The sequence below is a fragment of the Galeopterus variegatus genome, unplaced genomic scaffold, assembly GCF_000696425.1.
Source record: "Galeopterus variegatus unplaced genomic scaffold, G_variegatus-3.0.2 Scaffold149, whole genome shotgun sequence".
Classification (NCBI taxonomy): domain Eukaryota; kingdom Metazoa; phylum Chordata; class Mammalia; order Dermoptera; family Cynocephalidae; genus Galeopterus; species Galeopterus variegatus.
The window spans coordinates 316,549-338,908 of NW_007726260.1; the positions used below are offsets into that span (position 1 = coordinate 316,549).

Genomic DNA, 22,360 nt, shown 5'->3' on the forward strand with positions numbered 1-22,360 from the left:
CGAGGCGCGGGAGCAGCGCCGAGGGTTGCGATCCCGTTGCCGGTCCCCGGTCCGGTACGGGGGCAACACTGAGGGTTGCGCTCCGTTGCCGGACACGGAAAAAGACGACAAAAAAAAAAAAATAAAAATATGGGGGCACATTTTTTTTATTGCAATTCCTCTGAGCTCCATTATTTTTAGAAACTCGGGGAATTAATTGTAATTTTTTTTTTTTTTTGAGTAAACCAGATAATAGAAACTTTGTTCTTATTCTCACAATTAACATAGTAAATACGTGTGTTTATTTTAACAGAAAGACAGAATCCATTGATGTAATGGATGCAGTTGGAAGTAATATTGTGGTTAGCACGAGAACTGGAGAAGTGATGAGGATTTTGCCACGTATGCATGAGGATATAAATGAAGAGTGGATCTCTGATAAAACCAGGTATATGCAAGGTTGTTTCCTTAACTTTTGCAATTTATTTAAAGGAAATTTTATAATAATATAAAATTATAATCTTTATATTTAAATATTTTAAATATGTAAATATTTATATTTATAAATGTTTCAATATTTATATATTTAAATATAATATTTTATGTTTTCAAATTAGTTAATAAATATAGACTATAGATTTTAAATAGTCCTAGTTCTATCACTGGCTTTTGTACTAACTTTGAGGAAGATCTTTTTTTTTTTTTTTTTGTCTTTTTTGAGACCGGCCTCACCGCGCTCAGCCAGTGAGCGCTGTGAGCGCACCAGCCATCCCTATATAGGATCCGAACCCGCGGCGGGAGCGCTGCAGCGCTCCCAGCGCCTCACTCTTCGAGTGTGCCACGGGCTCGGCCTGAGGAAGATCTTTTTCCTCTCACGTGGAGAAACTGAAGTAGATTAAGATACTTTCTCAATCTACATGGAGGTTCTTGCTACAAATGAGGAAAAGGACAAACTCAACAGACAATGAAAATAGGCAGATGTGAGGGGGAGTGTTGTCTGTTCTTTAAGCTGGTGAGGTGTTAGGGGTCACAGAGCAGTTTCCTGAGAGCTTGTGTCCCTATCTCTTGTTAACAGTACATGTCTGATCAGAATGTGGACACCAGTTTACAAGTTTTGTACATACAGTACCTGGAAAACTAGCACTAGAATGTGAGCCCTTTGGAGACAGATGATTTTATTTGAACCTTCAATTCTGTACCCTCAGAGCCTAAAATATTTCCTCTGACCTCATTGGAATTAATACATGGATGAAATACTCTGATTTGTGTATGAGGAATAGAGCTTACAGCTTGGTCAAAAACCCATCCTTACTCAATTTTCGGTTTTATCTGGGTTACCACATGCACAGTGTGAAAATAGGTCATTTGTATTCAAAGCATCAAATAAAATTTTGTTTTCTATAAAAATTACAAATAAAAAAAGATAGTTTCTCAAACTATTTCAGTTTGTTCATTGGAGAAAAGAGGCTAAATATAAGAGTTTGCATAATGTAATTTTGATAAAATAGAAGTACTCAAGTTTTATAAAGATGAATTGGCTTTTTTCAGCTATCAGATTTTTTTTGTGTTATAATTTTAAGATTGTTCAGCTAGCTGAAAATATAAGAAATCAGACTTTTTTGGGTGGTATTTTAGTTTTAAGTGATATAACATAATCTATTTATTAGTTCATCTTGGAAAAAAATCTGTAATAATTATTTCGATGTAGGTATTGACTTTTTTGGGTGGTATTTTAGTTTTAAGTGATATAATCTATTTATTAGTTCATCTTGGAAAAAAATCTGTAATAATTATTTCGATGTAGGTATTTATTATTCTATTTGACACTTTAACCAATACTGTATTTAAATAACATTTCTTGTAGATTCTAAACTTGAAAATTATAGTTGCCTCTTCAGCAAGATTCCACAAATGGTGTAATTTCTGTTGTCTAGATTTGCCTATGATGGGCTAAAACGTCAAAGACTTACTGAGCCAATGGTCAGAAACGAAAAGGGGCTTTTAACCTATACCTCCTGGGAGGATGCACTTTCTCGTGTAGCTGGAATGGTAAAAAAAATTGAAATATAGAATAAATATTGTTTGTTGTGATTTTCAAAAAACATCTTTGCCATGAAGAGGGAGAATATGTATATGTGTCTCTTCTTTTCTCTTAGCAAGATTACGATTAATCTCTTTCCATTTTATAAACATTTATTGAGAACCATATGCCAGATGTCTGGCTAGATACAGGTATATAAAGATCACTGACACATGGTCCCTACTTCCCATAGTCTTATAGTAGAGAAAGTTGCATAATTAGACAATTATCATATGCTACTATGGGTAGTTGCACAGGGAGTGATATGAGAGAGAAAGCATATAGGAGACATGCCTAACCAGGACCAGCATATCAAGATGTGTCTTCCTAGAGAAGGCAATTCTTTAAGCAAAGCCTAAAGGTGAATACAAGCTTTCCAGAGCAAAAGTGGAGAGAATGGTTTTCTGGTCAGAGAAAGACAACCCAGACAAAGGGCTAGAGGGAATGGCAGATACTTCAGCAGAGATTGCATTTCAGGTAGCTATTATAACTCCACAGTTTTCATTCTCCAGACCTCATTAGAAGCAAAACCCCTTTGTTTCTAAATACAAAACAAACAGCCTCCTTCTAAGCTGGTATTATTAGCCTTGACCCCACATACACCTCTGTTGCTTTTTACTTTTGGATTATTTATTAATTGGTGTAAAACTTTTTAGTCATAAGTTTGTTACTTTTTTTTTTTACTTGAAAATGATTCTTTTATTTTCAGAACAATTCATTGTGGTCTTTGCTGGATGTAGGTTTGTTGGTGATATCTTTTTTGTTTATTTCTAGTTACAGAGATTTCAAGGAAAGGATGTGGCAGCAATTGCAGGTGGCTTGGTGGATGCTGAAGCCCTAGTAGCTCTCAAAGATTTGCTTAATAGAGTGGACTCTGACACCTTATGCACTGAAGAGGTCTTCCCCACTGCAGGAGCTGGGTGAGAAATATAAAGCTAGGATCTAGGCTTTCTTTTTTCTTTTTAGTTATAAATTATGTGTAATACAGCCATATCTATGGCCCAGTGACTTAATATGTGACAACCTTGATTTTCCAACGTATAGAGACTAAAATCAAACCAAGAGCTATAGGAGATAGGAGAATCCAGTTATTAATAAGTATCTGACACTTTGATTTAATTTAAGAATACTTTTTGAAAATTTTTTGTCTGCTAGTTCCATGGGTTTGATGTTATGAGAATATTTCATAGGGCTGACCAGTTAGCTCAGTTGATTAGAGTGTGGCCTCGTAACACCACAGTCTTAAGGGTTCGGTTCCTTGTACCAGCCAACTGTCAAAAAAAAAAAAGAGAGAGACTATTTCATGGATTCTTAGTATGTATTAGTTTTAAAGTAAACAGTGTGGCCTCGTAACACCACAGTCTTAAGGGTTCGGTTCCTTGTACCAGCCAACTGTCAAAAAAAAAAAAAGAGAGAGACTATTTCATGGATTCTTAGTATGTATTAGTTTTAAAGTAAACTTGCATTTTAAATATTGTATTTCTAGCACAGATTTGCGTTCCAATTATCTTCTTAATACTACAATTGCTGGTGTGGAAGAAGCAGATGTTGTCCTTCTGGTTGGTACAAATCCACGTTTTGAGGCACCACTATTTAATGCTAGAATTCGAAAGAGGTTAGTAATAATATTTATTCAGGGCTTTAAAAATATGTAGTATTCTGTTTTATGTGTAAAAATGACATTTTAGCTGATTCCTAATAATGTTAGTGGTAGTAAGACTGAAAGATAATTGGAGGGCAATTTCTAATAGGTCTCTGCCCCCATGGCCCTCCTCATCTTTTTATTTTTATTTATTTTTTTATTAAAAATAAAATTGATTATTTTGAAATAATTGAAGATTTATTTACTTTGAAATAATTAAATATGCTTCAAATGGTCTTTGTATACCCATTTTATATGTTCACCCAGATTAACTGATGTTAGTATTTTGCAATATTTATTTTATGGTTTTCAATCTGTGTATATATATGTGTGAATATAGTGTTCTGAATTTTGGGGAAGTAAGTTGCTGACTTGGTGCCCTTTTATCCCTAAATATGTCACTGTGGATTTCCTAGGAACAAGAGGCCTTCTCTTAAATAATCAAGAAATTTAGTATTGATACAATATCATTATCTAAACTAGTCTGTATTCAGATTTCGCCAATTTTCCCTTTAATTTCTTTTATAGCAATTTTTTTTTTCTGTCCATGGTTCAGTCTGGAGTCACACGTTGCAATTAGTGTTATAACTCTTCAGGCCTCTTTTGACTTTTTTTTCAAGAGCATAGGCCAATTATTTTGTAGAATGCCTGCCATCTTTTTTATGTATATCTTAAGGACTTATGAATAGGACATCCATGTAATTTATTTTCTAAACTGGAACACTGTTGAGAGTGAAAGGGGGAGTTGTTGATTACTACAGGATAACAATACCATCTCAGAGAAATCAGAATATGTATATGGTCACCATACTTATAACTATTTTTGGAGGAGCTGGATCCATAGTTCCCTGTCATAGAGAAATAAATATGAATGACTTAGTTTATCTTTATGAACTATGTTTAAATGTCCTTAATGGATAATTAAGAGAAAATTGACTATGCCATGTAAATAATGCTAAATAAAAACTATAGATCAATTATTCTAAAATTAAAATCTTTGTTTATAGCTGGCTTATAATTAGATTCCTACACAGCAAATTAATATATTCAGTTGCCTTAGTATGTATTTTTGCCACACTGTATTTTGAAAGGTACACAGTAAATTATATTCATTAAGGTCAAATGTTCTGTGAATGCATTTGTGCTTTTCACAGTTTGTAATAGTAAATAGATGTAGCATTTAGCATTGATGAGACCAAAAACTGGGCTTAACTTAGTTATTTGAATCTAAAAGCATTGTTTTTATTTCAGCTGGCTACATAATGACTTAAAAGTGGCCCTTATAGGCAGTCCAGTGGACCTCACTTACAGATATGACCACCTGGGAGACTCCCCCACAGTTCTTCAAGACATTGCTTCGGGTAGCCATCCATTCAGCCAGGTGCTCTCAAGTTATATGTATCAACTCTTGTTGATTTTTAATTATTATTTTTAAAATTTATTGTTTTTGTAATTATGGTATGTGACTAGTGACTTGTCAAAAAGAACATGGAAGAAAGTAAAACATTACCCCAAATCTCACCACCCCAAAACAGGTATTTTTATATTTTTTAATTGGGGGGGGGGGCAGCTGGTGGTGTGGGGATCCAAACCCTTGACCATAGTGTTACAACGCCATGCTCTAACCAACTAAGCTAACTGGCCAGCCCCCAAACACGTATTGATTAAACATCATAATCATCTCCCTATTTATATATAGAGCAAGACAGATGAATCGATAGACAAAAATGAGATCATACTGTACATGCTGTTTTTTATTTACCAGGCATTAATTTCCTTGAAATATCTGAAAAGAAATTGAAGTAAAACTGAAAGAATTGAACTTTCTACTTCACTGAAATCTTCCTTAACTGCAAGAGTTATTATTCCTTAAATTTCACTAGTCGTGAGCATGGTTTTATAACACCAAAAGTCAAGGGTTTGGATCCCCATACCGGTCAGCTGCCAAAAAAAATTTTTTTTCACCAGACCTATATATATTTTTTTATTTCTGAATTCTTTATTTAATTCATTTTGTTATTTGGCTTTATTTATTTATTTTATCCCAAGGGGGGCTCAGGTGCCTCTGTTCCTTGAGTTCATATTTACTTGAGAATGTTTATTTGTTGCTAAAGTGATAGCTTGTCAGGATATAAAATTTTAGGGTTACACTTTTTCTCCTCTTTGAACTTTGTGGACACTGCCTTTTGTTGCTGTGGAAAAACCTGGAGCCAACCTTATTTAATGCACCCTGTCCTGATTTTTTTTTTCATGTATGTATACTTTATCCTTGACACTTTATACTTGATTTTTCATTCTTGAAATTCAATAACTTCATCAAAATATGTCTTAATGTTAGTGGTTCTCTATTACTGTTTTTAGAACATGGTATACTTTCAGTCTGAAGATTCAGTGCTCTATTTTAGGATTTCTGTGCATGTGTGTGTAAAAATCCCATTTTAGATGATGGTGGTGGTTAGAAAACTAAGGGGTTTCTGTTTCTCACATAACAAGGGATCTGGAAATAGGCACTTTGAAGCATAATGCAGTTGTCTAACGATATCATCAAGGAGGAGCCTGCCTTCCTGCTTTGCTTTCCTCAGTGCATTTGCTTGCTCAATTGTGTCTGAGACTCTCCTCGTGGGTCCAAGATTCTGGTTGCTTCACTTACAACCTCAGGTGTAGACAAGAAGAAGATGCAGTGGAAAAGAACAGAGAAGCCAAGACCAACTTGGTTGGTTGTTTCTTTTGAATAGGAAAAACTTTATCATGATTAAAAGATTAGAAATACTAAAAAGTATTCAGTGAAAAGTCTCCCTCTCTTCTCTCTAGTTCCTATTCCCATGTAGTAGGTGACTAGTGTTCTTAGAGAAAGTTTTCTTCTATTATAGATTTAGATATATTTTCCATTAATTAGTTCTGTTCTCTTCTTTAAGAACTGTAGACAGTGCAGATACTGGACCTCCTTTTCTATCTTCATATCTGTCATTTTTCCTTTGTTCTTTTACTATTTGTTTTGTATAATTTCCTTTTTTCCCCCTAAATATAGACTTTATTTTTATAGCAGTTTCAAGTTTATAGAGAAATTGAGCAGAAAGTACATATAGATCTCATACCCACTCTACCACCCCAGTTTCTACTATTATTAACATATTACTGTAGTGTGGTACATTTTTTAAAAATTATGAACCAATATTGATCCCTTGTTATTAACTCAGTTTTACATTAGGGTTCCCTCTTTGTGTTGTATAGTTCTATGGGTTTTGCCAAATGCATAATGTCATGTAATCACCATTACAGTATAATACAGAATAATTTCACTGCTCTAAAAATCTTTGAGCTCCACCTGTTCGTCCCTCTCTCCTCCCCTGAAACCCTGGCAACCACCGATTTTTTTTTTCCCGTTACCTCAAACATTTATTGTTTCTTAGTTTTGGAAACATTGAAAATCCTCTCTTCTAGTTAATGGAAAGTATATGATAAATTGTTCATTATAGTCACCCTGCAGGTATAGAACACTAGATAATATTTCTCCTATCTAGCTGTAATTTCGTATCCATTAACTAACCTCTCACTATTTTCCTTCTCTCCTACCCTTTCCAGTCTCTGGTAACCACCATTCTTTTCTCCACTTCTATGTGATCAACTTTCCACATGTGAGTGAGAGCATGTGGTATTTTTTCTTTGTGTTCCTGACTTACTTCACTTAACATAATGTCTTCCAAACTTATCCATGTTGCCACGAATGACAGGATTTCATTCTTAATTATGGCTGAATTAGTATTCCATTATCTATGTATACCAAGTTTTCTTTATCCATTCATCTGTTGATGGACACTTGGGTTGATTCCATATCTTGGCTATTGTGAATAGTGCTGCAAATAAACATGGGTGTGTAAGTATCTCTTTTGACATAACAGATTTCCTTCCCTTTGGATTAATACCCAGAAGTGAGCTCACTGGATCATATGGTAGTTCTATTTGTAGTTTTTTGAGGAAACCCCATACTGTTTTCTGTTATGATTGTACTAAATTACATCCCACCAACAGTGTATGAGAGTTCTTTCTTCACATCCTTGCCAGCATTTGTCATTTTCTCTTTCTTGATAATAGCTGTTCTAACTAGAGAGGATATCTCATTTTTGATGTGCATTTCCCTGATGATTAGTTATGTTGAACATTTTTACATACCTGTTAGCCATTTGTATATCTTCTTTTGAGAAATGCCTGTTCAGCTCATTTGCCCATTTTTTGATTGGATTATTATTATTTTTTGCTGTTGAATTGCTTGAGTTCCTTGTATATTCTGGATATTAATCCCTTGTTGGATGCATAGTTTGCAAATATTTTCTCCCATTCTGCAGGTTGTCACTTTGCTCTGTTGATTGTTTCCTTTGCTCTGCAGAAGCTTTTGGTATAATGCCATTTGTTTATTTATGCTTTTGTTGCATATGCTTTCGAGGCCCTCTTCATAAAGTCTTTGCCCAGCTCGGTGTTTTGAAGCACTTCTGTGTTTTCTTCTAGTATTTTCATGCTTTGGGGTCTTACATGTAAGTCTTTAATCCATTTTGAGTTGATTTTTGTATACGGTGATGTACAGAGACCTAGTTTCATTCTTCTGCATGAGTATCCCGTTTTCCTAGCTCCACTCATTGAAGATACTGTCCTTGCCCCACAAAATATTCTTGGGACCTTTGTCAAAAATCAGTTGACTGTAAATACATGACTTATTTCTGGGTTCTCTATTCTGTTCCATTGGTCTGTGTGTCTTTTTGTGCCAGTACCATGATGTTTTGGTTACAGTAGCCTTGCAGTATATTTTGAAGTCAGGTAATGTGATACCTCCAACTTTGTTTTTTTAGCTCAGGATTTCTTTGGCTATTTGGGGTCTATTGTGGTTTCATATGAATTTTAGGATTGGTTTTTCTATTTCTGTGAAGAATGTTATTGGTATTTTGATAGGGATTGCATTGAATCTGTAGATTACTTTTGGTAGTATGGACATTTTCACAATATTAATTCTTCCCATCCATGAACATGGGCTATCTTTCCATTTTTTTGTGTCCTTTTCAATTTTTTTCATCAGTGTTTTATAGTTTTCCTTATAGAGATCTTTCTCATCCTTGGTTAAATTAATTCCTAGGATTTTTTTTTTTTTTTTTGTAGCTATAAATGGGATAACATTCTTGATTTCTTTTTCATCTTGCTCACTATTGGTGTAGAGAAACGCTACTGATTTTCATATGTTGATCTTTGTATTCTGCAAGTTAATGAATTTGTTTATCAGTTCTAACAGTTTTTTTGGTGGTGCTTTTAGGGTTTTCTATATATAACATCATGTTGTGTACAAACAGGGACAATTTGACCTTCTCCTTTCCAATTTGGATGCCCTGTATTTCTTTCTCTTGCTTAATTGCTCTGACTAGGACTTCCAGTGCTATATTGAATAAGAACAGTGACAGTGCACCTCCTTGTCTCGTTCCAGTTCTTAGAGGAAAAGCTATTCAGTATTATATTAGCTGTGTGTATGTCATGTATGGCCTTTATTTTGTTGAGGTATGTTCCTTGTATACCTAATTTGTTGAGAGTTTTTATCATGAAGAGATGTTGAATTTTATCAAATGCTTTTTCTGTGTCAGTTGAGATGATTATATGGTATTTGTCCTTCATTCTATTGATGTGATATGTCTCAGTTATCGATTTGCATATGTTGAACCAACCTTGCATCCCTGGGATAAATCCCACTTGATCATGGTGAATGATCTTTTTAATATGCTCCTTTATTTTGTTTGCTAGTATTTTGTTGAAGATTTTTATTTCTATGTTTATCAGGAATATTAGCCTATAGTCTTTTTATTGTTGTTGTGTCCTTGTCTTAGTAAAAAGGACACAGTTTTTAAAAAACTTTGGTTTTATTATCAGGATAATGCTGGCCTCATAGGATGAGTTTGGAAGAATTCCTTCCTCTTCAATTTTTTGAAAGAGTTTGAGAAGAACTGGTATTAATTCTTCTTGAAAAGTTTGGTAGAATTCAGCAGTGAAGCCATCAGGTCCTGAGCTTTAGTGAGAGACTTTTTATTACTGATTCAATCTCAGTAGAATTGGTCTGTTCAGGTTTTCTATTTCCTATTGGTCCAACCTTGGTAGATTGTGTATGTCCTTACCCGGAATTGGTCTGTTCAGGTTTTCTATTTCCTATTGGTCCAACCTTGGTAGATTGTGTATGTCCAGGAATTTATCCATTTCCTAAAGGTTTTCTAATTTTTTGGGTGTGTTTGTATAATTTTCTATAGACTGCCTTTACTGTCCCTGTGTTTATAGTCATGTTTTATTTTGTTTTTTACTGTTTCTAGAATGGTGTTCATCTCTGTAATTTGTTTCTTTCACAGTTCTTTCCTCAATTCAGTGATGAAAATCTCCCTTTACTCCGTAATACTCAGAGTATACTTTATTGTGTCACTTCTCTGAGCTCATTTTAAGTGATAGTGTGTTATTTTTTTATTTTTGATGAGGCAATTAAAAACTGTTTTTCTGAACTCTTCACGTTTTCTTGAGAAATTCCTCTTTTGATGGATGTGCTCCTCTTTGTAGTACTTAGGCCTAATTCCCATGCTGATTCTTTGACTGTGGCCTGGTATTTATAGAAGAATGATACAGAGGATGGGTGGGAGAGTGAGCTAGATGTATATTGTATGGCTTCTTATTTGAACATCTTCCACCAAATCTGTAATTTCTTTTACTCTTTGGGTGCGCTTACCTTCAGTTTTTTGGCATTCAGAGAGTTATTTAAAGTTTTAGATATTTACATTGTGATCTAGTGACCATTGCTTTCCCCACCTCCTTCTTTCTGTCTGGATCAAGGTGAGGTGAGTAGATAGGAGACTGTACTTCAGCATGGTTTCTCCTATTTTTCAATATCATCTGACTCTTTAGAGGAAAATTCCCCAATTTTTCTGGGACCTGCCCATAGTCATTCTGAGCAAAAGGTAGTTGGCTGGTGTTTTCATTTCTTGCTTTTAGATAATCTGTTTTATCTGCTATTCATTTAGCCCTTTCACAGTAGAATTGACAAGATGCTTTTGATGACAGTATATCTCGTTGTGTGTATGTCCACATGTTGGCTCACAAATCAGTAACATTCATGTTAGACCTAAAACTTGGGACAACATATTATAGATGCAAATTTGGTTAGGTGTCCAGTTTACTTGTAATAATTTTAAATTGAAGTTCTTTTTTTCCAAATAGGTTCTACAGGAAGCTAAAAAACCAATGGTAGTTTTAGGCAGTTCTGCACTTCAAAGAAATGATGGAGCAGCAATTCTTGCAACTGTTTCCAGCATTGCACAAAAGATTCGGATGACTAGTGGTATTACTGGTGATTGGAAAGTTATGAATATCCTTCATAGGTTTGTTGAGTAATTGTTCTATATACTATAAAATTCAAGTAATTTTGTGTATATATGGTCCTTATGCACTGTCACATTTAGATTTATAAATAACTTCACATTTAGCAAAATTATCCCAGTTGCAGATGTGATATATAAACCTTTACTCTCTGTGTGAGAAGAACCCAAGATAAAAATTAGTATTAAAATATCTGACATAGCAGTGATAAAAAAGTGAATACTTGGGCCGGCCCGGTGGCGCACTGCTACAGTGCGCCGCTTGGGAGCGTGGCGGTGCTCCCACCGAGGGTTCGGATCCCACATACAGACTGGTTCCCACTCACTGGCTGAGCGAGGTGTGGGCGCAACACCGAGGGTTGCGATCCCGTTGCCGGTCCCGGTCTGGTACGGGTGCGACACTGAGGGTTGTGATCCATTGCCGGTCACGAAAAAAGACAAAAAGGAAAAAAAAAAAAGTGAATACTTAAAACATTTATATCGTGTTGGTTATACTTTGGTTCAAAAATTGCAGCAAGTCCTCTGACTTGAATAATTAAAACATTTATATCGTGTTGGTTATACTTTGGTTCAAAAATTGCAGCAAGTCCTCTGACTTTGATTAAATGATAAAAATGTAAACTAACCTGAGAATTTAACTGAAGGCTTTTTTTCTGACTATATCAGTAATGCAAGTCTATTTTAGAAAAGTTGGAAAGAGAAGGAAATGTGACAATGGAAATGATCCTTATTCCATGAACTGTAGATAATTACTATTGCTATTTCTGTACATTTTCTTTTGGTCTTTTTTTCCTGTGCAGAAGTTCTTTAGTTGCATAGTATGCATCATACTGTGAATAGTTTTGTGTCCTGGTTTTAATTGGTTTTCTTTACTAAATGAGAATTTCCTCTTATGATTAGAAATTCTTTATAAGTAAAAGCTTTAATGGCTATTTAATATCATGAATATACTATAAATTTTTTAGTCACTTCCTTTCTTTTAACATGTACAGTAATGCTAGCTTTTAATGACTTTTAAATAATGTAGTGATGCACATACCTTTGAACTTCAGATTATTTCCTTAGGGTAGATTTCTAAAAGAAGAACTATTGGGGTAAACAGGATAAAAACTTCAGAGGTTCTTGATAAATGCTTCCAACTTGTTTTAGAAAAGGTGTACCAATTTACATAATACAAATTAGGTCCTCAGAATGGTTGCTATTTCTAGAAAGTTAGCAATAGCAAACTAGACCAAAGCAGCCCTACTGTTTAAAGTATAGTTATTCTAGTCCTCTTCTTTAAAAGATTATTTTCTGCTTTTAAGTGCAAAATTGCATATTCATAGAAAAAAATTCCTTAAGGACATACACCAATGTACTAATTATGGTTTTCTCTGAATTATAGTTTTATGAGTGGTTTTTAAATTTCTTCCTTTTGGGTTTTGAAATCATCTGATTTTTTTCTAATAAATATGTTTGGCTTATCATGTGTCTTATGACTCACTGTACTGATAAGAGTCAAACTTAAGGCAATTGCAGTTGGCATAGAGTTTCTAGAATTATTCTATTAAACATTATCTCATGAAAAGACAGTGTCCTAACTATCTTATATTTCTTTGCCATTCTCAAAACTGTAAAATACTACTATTTCTGGTTTTGACATCTATTTTAAGTGGGTAAGAAAGGGTCTTTGACAGCACTGAATGGAAAAGAGACTAGGTATCATTCTGAGAATCACATTTAATTTTTTATACTGAAAACACTACAAGTGTTCTAAAATTCCATAATGGTTTTACAGGATTGCAAGCCAGGTAGCTGCTTTGGACCTTGGTTATAAACCTGGGGTGGAAGCTATTCGGAAGAACCCTCCCAAAGTGCTGTTTCTCCTGGGAGCAGATGGAGGTTGTATCACACGACAGGATTTGCCAAAGGATTGTTTCATTATTTATCAAGGTAAGTAGCATTTGTGACCCCAGAAACAGAAGAGAATCATACATTGTGTATATTAGAAAGTATTTGACAATATATTTAGTGGACTGAATATTTTCCATTTGGGAATTCACCCTCACCCCCACTTTATTCAAACCAAACTTAGGTATTATTAGTTATGTAGTTGATATTGCTATTAATAATTATTACCTGATGTTATTTAATAACAAAGAATTAGAAGCGACCTAAATCCCCAGTAACAGGAATAGTTAAGTTATGGTTTATTTATGCAATGAAGTGTTATAATAAACATGAAAAGTCAACTTTTCAGAGAATATTTAGCATCATTACCTAATCAAAGGAAAGCACTTTGTATTGATAGTGTAAAAAGTTAAAAAATCAGTTGAGTCCTATGTTACAGGACATTTAATGAATTATATTTAACATGGTACTCTGGCTTCCTGTGTTTCATTTTCTTGAATTCTCATTCATTATAATATGTAATCAAGTTTCCCTGGAATGAATGGAGTCTAAGGTATTTCTGGATATTTTACAAAGAAAAGTATTGCATAACTTTTCACTTCATTTTACACCATAAATAGGCTTTTTATTGCCATGGCACATAAAAAGCATTGTACAATATTTTGTATCTTTAGTTCGATAAAGCTAAACAAAAATGCATAAACTAAAATCTTGTTCCTAGTTCTTTCCAGAGGTAATCTTTGATGATGGTTTTGATATGCATACTTTATACATTTTTCTTTGCATGTTGTACAAACACGTATTCAAATGAGATCAAACTTTACATACAAGTATTGTTCTGCAACTTTCTTTTTCTTGACTCAAGTCTATTTCTAAAGCTCCTGTTTCTTTTTTGAATAACTTTTTTCTTCTATCAGTTTTGTTGAACTATTAATAGGTGATAGTCTTTCAGAATATTGTTTTCTTTAATTTTCTGTTTATGCTTTTTCAGAATTATTACTGTTATATTCCTGTTTTACACTTTGCATTCCTTCATTTCAGTCTACTTTACCAAATTTCACTAACCGGTACATCTGAGCATTTCTACTTTGTAAGCATCAATATACCTAGTTGCTCATTTTATATGTGTGTATGCTATTATACCTATTTATGTGTTTTTATTAAAACAGTCTGGGAAGATACATACCATATGCTTCAATGGTATTTTCTTTGGGAATGGTACATCTGAGCATTTCTACTTTGTAAGCATCAATATACCTAGTTGCTCATTTTATATGTGTGTATGCTATTATACCTATTTATGTATTTTTATTAAAACAGTCTGGGAAGATACATACCATATGCTTCAATGGTATTTTCTTTGGGAAGGGAGTTGAATTGGGGACGAGGTGGTCTTTAATTTTTATTCCTTCAGTACTGTGTTGTTTTAATTTTAAAAACACTGTAATCTAAAAAATAGATTTAAAAAGGATTTACACTGTCTTCATATATAAGAGCAAATCGGTTTTTTACTAAAATGTGGCTTGCTATTTTTCATCTTCTCACAGGACATCATGGTGATGTTGGAGCTCCCTTAGCTGATGTTATTCTCCCAGGAGCTGCTTACACAGAGAAGTCCGCTACTTATGTCAATACTGAGGGCAGAGCTCAGCAGACTAAAGTAGCAGTGACACCTCCTGGCTTGGCAAGAGAAGACTGGAAAATTATAAGAGCCCTCTCTGAGGTATTACTTTTGAAGTATTTCTTAGGGATGCTGCTAAAGGGATATTTGATATGTTAGCTCGTTAGAATGATTTTCAAAGTCAAGGAACGTGTCAGTCTGAAAGGCAGAGATGATTTGAATTATCTCTGTAGGAAAAATATGTTTAGAAAATGAGGACTTGAAATTGGTGCTTTTATTGTTAACTTGTCTTTTGCCTAAAACGCTTTTTTTTTTAAGCTCTTTTTGCTGTAAAAATGAGCATAATGAGATTTAAAAGAATACACTGTTTTCTGTAAATTTGTATATGATTAATAACAGGTTAGCAGAAGCATTCAGATTTGGCATAGCATTGTCTCTTTAATCATTTATTTCATAATGAGTCTATTTTCTAACAAATTAATAATGTACTGACAGTTATGAATTAGAATTTTGACATTTGTGTTCCCTACTTAACTACTTCCTTAATAAATGTATGGACATTTATTGCTAATGGACACCAGTAGATTTTTCAGTAGTATTGCTTTATATCACTATAGTTGCAATTATATATTATTTGACGCTTTTAAGTATTAAAGCTTTATGTTCACTTTGGGGGTCTGATATTTTGTAGATTGCGGGTATAACTCTTCCATATGATACTCTGGATCAAGTGAGAAACAGATTGGAAGAAGTTTCTCCAAATCTTGTTCGATATGACGATGTCGAAGGAGCTAATTACTTCCAGCAAGCAAGTGAGCTCTCCAAGGTAAAAGTTTGCCTATGTACAGTTTTCATAATGGTATATCCACTGGTGTAACAGTACTAGTTTTCAATACTATTATTGCTCTCTTACTCCTTTTTTTGCAGCTAGTGAACCAGCAACTTCTTGCTGACCCACTTGTTCCACCTCAGCTAACTATAAAAGACTTCTATATGACGGGTATGTGACTGTCAATATGACTCTGCCAAATATGAACGTTGAAAAGGAATCAGATCACCTCATTTAGCATTATAATTCCAACCTGTGATTGGTAGTATTTGCCATTTTTAATCTTTTAAAGTTTTCGAATATTGGAACTAATGCAATCATATTTTCTGATTATACTCTAGTTTTTTTTTTCGTTTCTGAAATGTAAGCAAAGTTTAAAAATTGAAAAAGTTAACATTTTAGATATAAAATTTTACTATTGTAAGGAAAATCACTGTGTAGCAATTTAGGGAGAACTTTTCAAAATGGCAAACAACTGTGAAGATTTTTCTGAAAATTACAGATGAAATGTGAAACATGTTGAACAGTGCTTCTGATGTACATCGTTAGGAATGTTTTTAAGGAATGCAGAGCGACCGAAACTTGTTTACTGCAGATCTAACAATAGTTGAGATAACATTTAGGTTATGAGGTAGTTCATAATAGATGATTTTAAATAATTTTCTATCTAAAAACACATAGGAATGTATTTTTAAATTTGTGGTACAGTTTTTATCTAAGATTATTTTTCATTGGTTTTTAGTTATGTTATAAAAGTTATGTTCAGGGCCGGCCCCGTGGTGCACTCGGGAGAGTACGGCGCTGGGAGCTCAGCGACGCTCCCGCCGCGGGTTCGGATCCTATATAGGAATGGCCGGTGTGCTCACTGGCTGAGCGCGGTGTGGGCGACACCACACCAAGGGTTGTGATCCCCTTACCGGTCACGAAAAAGACAAAAAATAAATAAATAAAATAAAAAATAAAAGTTATGTTCATTGTAGAATACATACTTAAGCCTGAAAGCACAGTGAAAAATCACTACGATCCCACTACCGAGAAATAACTACAATTATTTTTAACATTTTGGTCAGTCATCTTCCAGGGATATTCACAAACATTTTTTATTAATATAAAAAGTGAGATTATTTACTTACTTTGAGGGAGGTTTGACAGCTTTATTGAAATATTCACATACCATAAAATTCACGCATAAAGGGTACAATTTGATGGATTTTTTTAGTACATATACTGTTTTGTAACCTTTTTTCTTTTTTTCTTTTTCTTTTTCTTTTTTTTTAATAAAGATGACCGGTAAGGGGATCTCAACCCTTGGCTTGGTGTTGTCAGGACCACGCTCAGCCAGTGAGCTAACCGGCCATCCCTATATAGGATCCGAACCCGTGGTCGTATAACTTCGTATAATGTATGCTATACGAAGTTATTACGAGATGATAGTTTGGTTTTCTCTCATTAGCATGCTATATATCCCTTTTATAAAAATATTGGACATTGGGGCCGACCCCATGGTGCGCTCGGGAGAGTGCAGCACTGGGAGCGGCGCTCCTGCTGCGGGGTCTGATCCTATATAGGGATTTTTCTTTATATAACAGATTACACACTACACACCCTTGGAATGAGGGAATAAATAAATAAAATAAAAAATAAAAGTTATGTTCATTGTAGAATACATACTTAAGCCTGAAAGCACAGTGAAAAATCACTACGATCCCACTACCGAGAAATAACTACAATTATTTTTAACATTTTGGTCAGTCATCTTCCAGGGATATTCACAAACATTTTTTATTAATATAAAAAGTGAGATTATTTACTTACTTTGAGGGAGGTTTGACAGCTTTATTGAAATATTCACATACCATAAAATTCACGCATAAAGGGTACAATTTGATGGATTTTTTTAGTACATATACTGTTTTGTAACCTTTTTTCTTTTTTTCTTTTTCTTTTTCTTTTTTTTTAATAAAGATGACCGGTAAGGGGATCTCAACCCTTGGCTTGGTGTTGTCAGGACCACGCTCAGCCAGTGAGCTAACCGGCCATCCCTATATAGGATCCGAACCCGTGGCCTTGGTGTTATCAGGACCGCACTCTACCGAGTGAGCCACGGGCCGGCCTTGTAACCTTTTTTCAATAACAGTATTACATACATTTTTTCCTATGTTTTTAATACTTTTCTATAATTTTAAAATTATGTATTGTATAGCTGTTTTATAATCATTTAATCATTCCTAGGGGTGGCTATTCAAAGCATTTAGCTAGTAAGGAGCTTATGTTAGGAATTTATTGATTACATGTAATTCCATAGAGCCTTATAGTCTTTTTTTAAATTGTTCCTGAATATGTACAACATTAAAATTTTAATATGTGCTTTTTAAGAAGTTGTATTACCAAAATGCACATTTTTTTAATATCTTTCAGATTCAATTAGCAGAGCCTCACAGACCATGGCCAAATGTGTCAAAGCTGTCACAGAGGGTGCCCAGGCAGTAGAGGAACCGTCCATATGCTGAAATATCTACTAGGAACTCAGTTTTCCTACAAATAGTTAATAGACAGTTATATTGGAGTTGATCCCTTAGAGGTTTGTCTCTTTTAAAAAAAAATCTGAATGATGTAATATTTAAGATTATACCATGCTTATTTGATAATGATATTGCAGTTATCAAAGAACTTTGCAGTTTCAAAAACATTTCTGTATTGTGTGTAAACATTGTTAGTTTAATAAAACTGTATACAGATATTCTTTCATGTAAAAGCATTGATAATCTTTGTGATAGATACAAAGAAAATCCTTAAAATATAAGCTTTTTATCTATCTTCATAGATCATTTGTTTGTAAAATGGATGAAATGAAAAGAGCTTCCATTAAGACCCGCTTTAGTGCTAAGAAAAGATTTAAACCTTTTTGTGAAGCTGGGTAAATAGAAAAAGTATATAATGTAATCATACATCAGGTATGTATCTTGAACAACTATAATTAATAATCCTAATAACCATAGCTGATGATTATTCAGCTTTTTCTGTGTGGTGAGCAGTCTGGTTTTACATGCATTATCTTTTGTCCTTGCTACAACCCTATGAGATAGTATTATTACCTCATTTTACAGATGAAGAAACTGAAGCCCAGAGATATTAAGTAGCTTGCCCAAGGCCACACCACAAGAGTCACAGACTCAAGCTTAGTTCTGTTTTATTCCAAAGTTCATTGTTCTTAATTGCTACACATACTTCCATCCCATTAATACAGATTCTATAGGTTGTTACTATTAAGAATTAGTATTGTGTTGTTTAGTGGATAATTGATTTTTCTGTTTTCTCTTAAATATGTTTTTATAATGTCATGGTGATTTATGTGACATTTTTCTTTATATAACAGATTACACACTACACACCCTTGGAATGAGGGAGGTCTCAGGAGATGTAATTTAGATTCTCATTGATGTTCTGTATTCATTATATTAACACCATCTGTAGTGTTAAGTCAACTAAATTATTCCAGTAACAGAAGACAAAACTATCACCTTTCATAATTTTCAATTGTCAAAACAAAAAAGGAAGTAAAAAATTTTCAGGTAACCTAGGAGATAATTAAAACTAGATTAAGTTGTTTTTTTTTTTTTTTTAAACTATTTAAAATTCTTTTGTTATAATAGGATGCCATCTTCCTGATATAGCAAAAGATGAGGTTTTTAGAATAGTAGTATGTCTTCAGTACTTTAGCTTTAAAAACTGTACAAAATCTGTTATCTGTAACAGCTTTTTCAGAACTTTATCCTCTTTAGTGCAATAACACAAAATTGTATGCTTTGCTTAAAGTACTTTGCTTAAAATTCCCAGTTGCCTGAAATCGTATAAATTCTTGCCGAAAATGATTGAATTCAATGCGTACTTTCTGTCCATCTCTACATTCTTCATCTCTAGTGCTATGCTGACTTTGAGAGTACATACTCCCAGTTTTGAATTTTATACAGTACTATTCAGTGAATGTGTGTAGACTTTATAGGGTTGTTGGTGACAATACCGTGTTCAAATGGAGAAGAGGTGCTATGTGGCTAAATTGATCCTGGATCCTCTACACAGTATGTGTTGAACAACTTATAATTCTCTAAAGAAACCTTTTCTGGGATAAGTAGTACTCAATAAAATGTGTTGGTTTTTACATAAAGTAAACATGAAAATCTGTCTCATGAGCACATATTAGTCATGTAATGCTAAATATTAAATATTAAAGTTATTGTTAGTATAAACAATGAAGATATTGCTAGGGAAAAAAAGACTTCGAAAAAGAGCCCCCAGATACAGGAAAAATACATATACGTGAGAATAACCTGGCTGGTGGAATCATTCTTAGCAATGAGGGAGTCATCAATGAGAACATCGACAGAGGCTCAAGACCAAGACCTTTGGGTGAAGAAGGCAATCTGGAAAGGATCTAGAATAATATCATTTGTTGAGAACCTTCTAAATATGTGACATTAAAGCTTTAAATATATTATGGCTAACATTTACAAAAACCCCAAATGATAGTTAATAATTGAGACTCGAGAAATATAAAATAAGTGTTTAACTAGAGATATTTTTACTTTCCCACATTGCCTCAATAAAAAGATTTTGGACAGCTATAAAAATTGAATATATGGGGCCGGCCCAGTGGCGCACTCGGTAGAGTGCGGCGCTTGGGAGCACGGCGGTGCTCCCGCTGAGGGTTCGGATCCCAATAGACCTCAGGTTATAGATTTTAAGAGAACAAGGATGTCAGAACCAAATACCCTCTGCCTAAAATGTTTTTTGTGTTTTTCACCACTGAAAATGATTAAAGATTGACTTGATATTCAAAATCTCTACTATCTTTGTATTTTTTAAATAACTTACACTGAAAAACATATGTTGGTATTGAAAAAATGGCAAATGTATGGTCTAGGACTAGTGATTAGTTTATAATATATAATTTGAATTGGTACCTGAATAGATCTTGAGATGAGTAACTTTATGAATTTCCTTTTTACAATCATAATTTTAGATCTGAAAAGGACTGTAGAAAAAAATCTAGTATTCCACCTGTATTTTATAATTATGGAAATGGAAGCCAGATAGAATAAGGACAAATTAGGGGCAGGCCTTGTGTTTGAACCAGCTCTTCTGACTCCTGGTTCTGTGACTTTACAAAGCCTCAAATCCAGCTCTGAAATTTATTAAACATTTGCAGAGTATCTACTGTGTGTTAAGTACAACATTAAGTAACAGGACTACAAAGAAGTACAATTTAGTTTGTGCCCTCAAGAAGCCAGTTAGCTCAGTTGGTTAGAGCACAGCCTTATAACACCAAGGTCACAGGTTTGGATCCTTGTACCGGCCAGCTGCTGGGGAAAAAAAAAAAAAGCTAACAGTATAATAAGAGATTTGTATAAGCACCAATTACAGTAATGTCATAACATATTCTAATAGAGGTATGTACATAATACGGTGGTGGCCATGACTGGTTTTAGTCTGTTTGTCTGGTTAGAATATCACATACTAGATAATTTATAAAGAACAGAAATTTATTTCTCAGTTTTGGGGCTGGTACCAGTATCTGGCAAGGGCCTTCTTGCTGCATCCTCACAAGAAGGAAGGCAGGAGAGAGTGAACCCATTCCTGTAAGCCTTTTTAATAGTGGCATCAATCCATTCATGAGAGCAGAGTCTTCCTGACCTAAACACCTCCCAAAAGGTCCCACCTCCCAACTCTGTGGCACTGAGGATTAAGTTTCCAACACAAATTTTGGAGAGGACACATTCAAAACCATAGCATTCCATTCCTGGCCCCTATAATTCATGTCCTTCTTACATGCAAAGTAAATTCATTCCATTCCAATTGCCCCAAAAAGTCTTATTCTAGCATCAACTTTAAAGTCTAAGTTCAAAGTCTCATCTAAATCAGATACGGGTGAGACTCAAGGCATGATTCATCCTGAGGCAAAGCATGTACTTTTGCAGTGTTTGTCAGAAAAAACAAAACGTTTATTTATTTATTATTTTTAGTGTTTGTCAGAAAAAACAAAACGTTTATTTATTTATTATTTTTTAAAAGATGACCGGTAAGGGGATCTGAACCCTTGACTTGGTGTTGTCAGCACCACGCTCACCCAGTGAGCTAACCAGCCATCCCTATATGGGACCCGAACCCGGGGCCTTGGTGTTATCAGCACCACACTCTGCCAAGTGAGCCACAGGCCAGCCCAGAAAAAACAAAAAGTTTAAATATCCATCAGTAGGGAACTTAAAAAAACTTTTGGTATAATCATAAAATGAAATATGTGGTTTTTTGCATATTTTAAACATTTTGGAGGTTTAAAATAATGAGCTAGATCTCTACATGCTGATATGGAAAGAGCTCCAAGATATATTAAGGACACAAAGTATATAATAATGTGTGTCTTATAGCCACATTCACCTGCAAGAGAGGAGACTAGGAAATATAGCCTCTAGTTAGGCAGCCATCTACCCAACTAAAAGATTCCAAGAGCAGGTGTTGCAGTTATTTATTACTGTGTAAAAAACCACCCCAAAACTTAGTGGTGTAAAACAACAATCATTTTATTATGCTCATGAGATTCTGTGTGTCCAGAACACAGGAAGGGCACAGCAGAGATGGGGCAACTGTTGTCTGTAAGAGTTTTCTATAAGACCAGGGCCTCAGCCAGATGACAGGAATATTTGAGGATGATTCCAACGATTATGGCAGGAAGATTCAGTTCCCAGATGGCATCTTCACTTACATGTTTGGTTGCTGGAATGGGATGGTGGAATTCAGGTGGGATTGTCTTCCAGAGCTTCTATTTGTGGCCTATATGGCATGGCAATGTCGGGGTAGTTGCACTTCTTATATAATAGGGTGGCACAGGGCTCCAAGAGTAAGAGTATTCCTAGAGACCAAGGAGGAAGCTGCAAGGGCTTTT

General features: G+C 34.4%; 1 protein-coding gene across 1 annotated transcript in view; it reads left to right on the forward strand.

Annotated features, from left to right (window-relative positions):
• Positions 1-19,588, forward strand: part of NDUFS1 (NADH dehydrogenase (ubiquinone) Fe-S protein 1, 75kDa (NADH-coenzyme Q reductase)) — a 27,884-nt gene extending 8,296 nt beyond the window's left edge. Inside the window, exons 6-16 of the mRNA XM_008591655.1 lie at positions 293-427; positions 1,914-2,028; positions 2,834-2,979; positions 3,546-3,674; positions 4,953-5,082; positions 10,926-11,086; positions 12,861-13,015; positions 14,521-14,696; positions 15,286-15,420; positions 15,522-15,594; positions 17,842-19,588. Coding sequence (XP_008589877.1) covers positions 293-427; positions 1,914-2,028; positions 2,834-2,979; positions 3,546-3,674; positions 4,953-5,082; positions 10,926-11,086; positions 12,861-13,015; positions 14,521-14,696; positions 15,286-15,420; positions 15,522-15,594; positions 17,842-17,933 — 1,447 coding nt within the window. The 3' untranslated portion in view covers positions 17,934-19,588. The remainder of the gene's footprint in view (positions 1-292; positions 428-1,913; positions 2,029-2,833; positions 2,980-3,545; positions 3,675-4,952; positions 5,083-10,925; positions 11,087-12,860; positions 13,016-14,520; positions 14,697-15,285; positions 15,421-15,521; positions 15,595-17,841) is intronic.
• Positions 19,589-22,360: the final 2,772 nt, after the last annotated feature.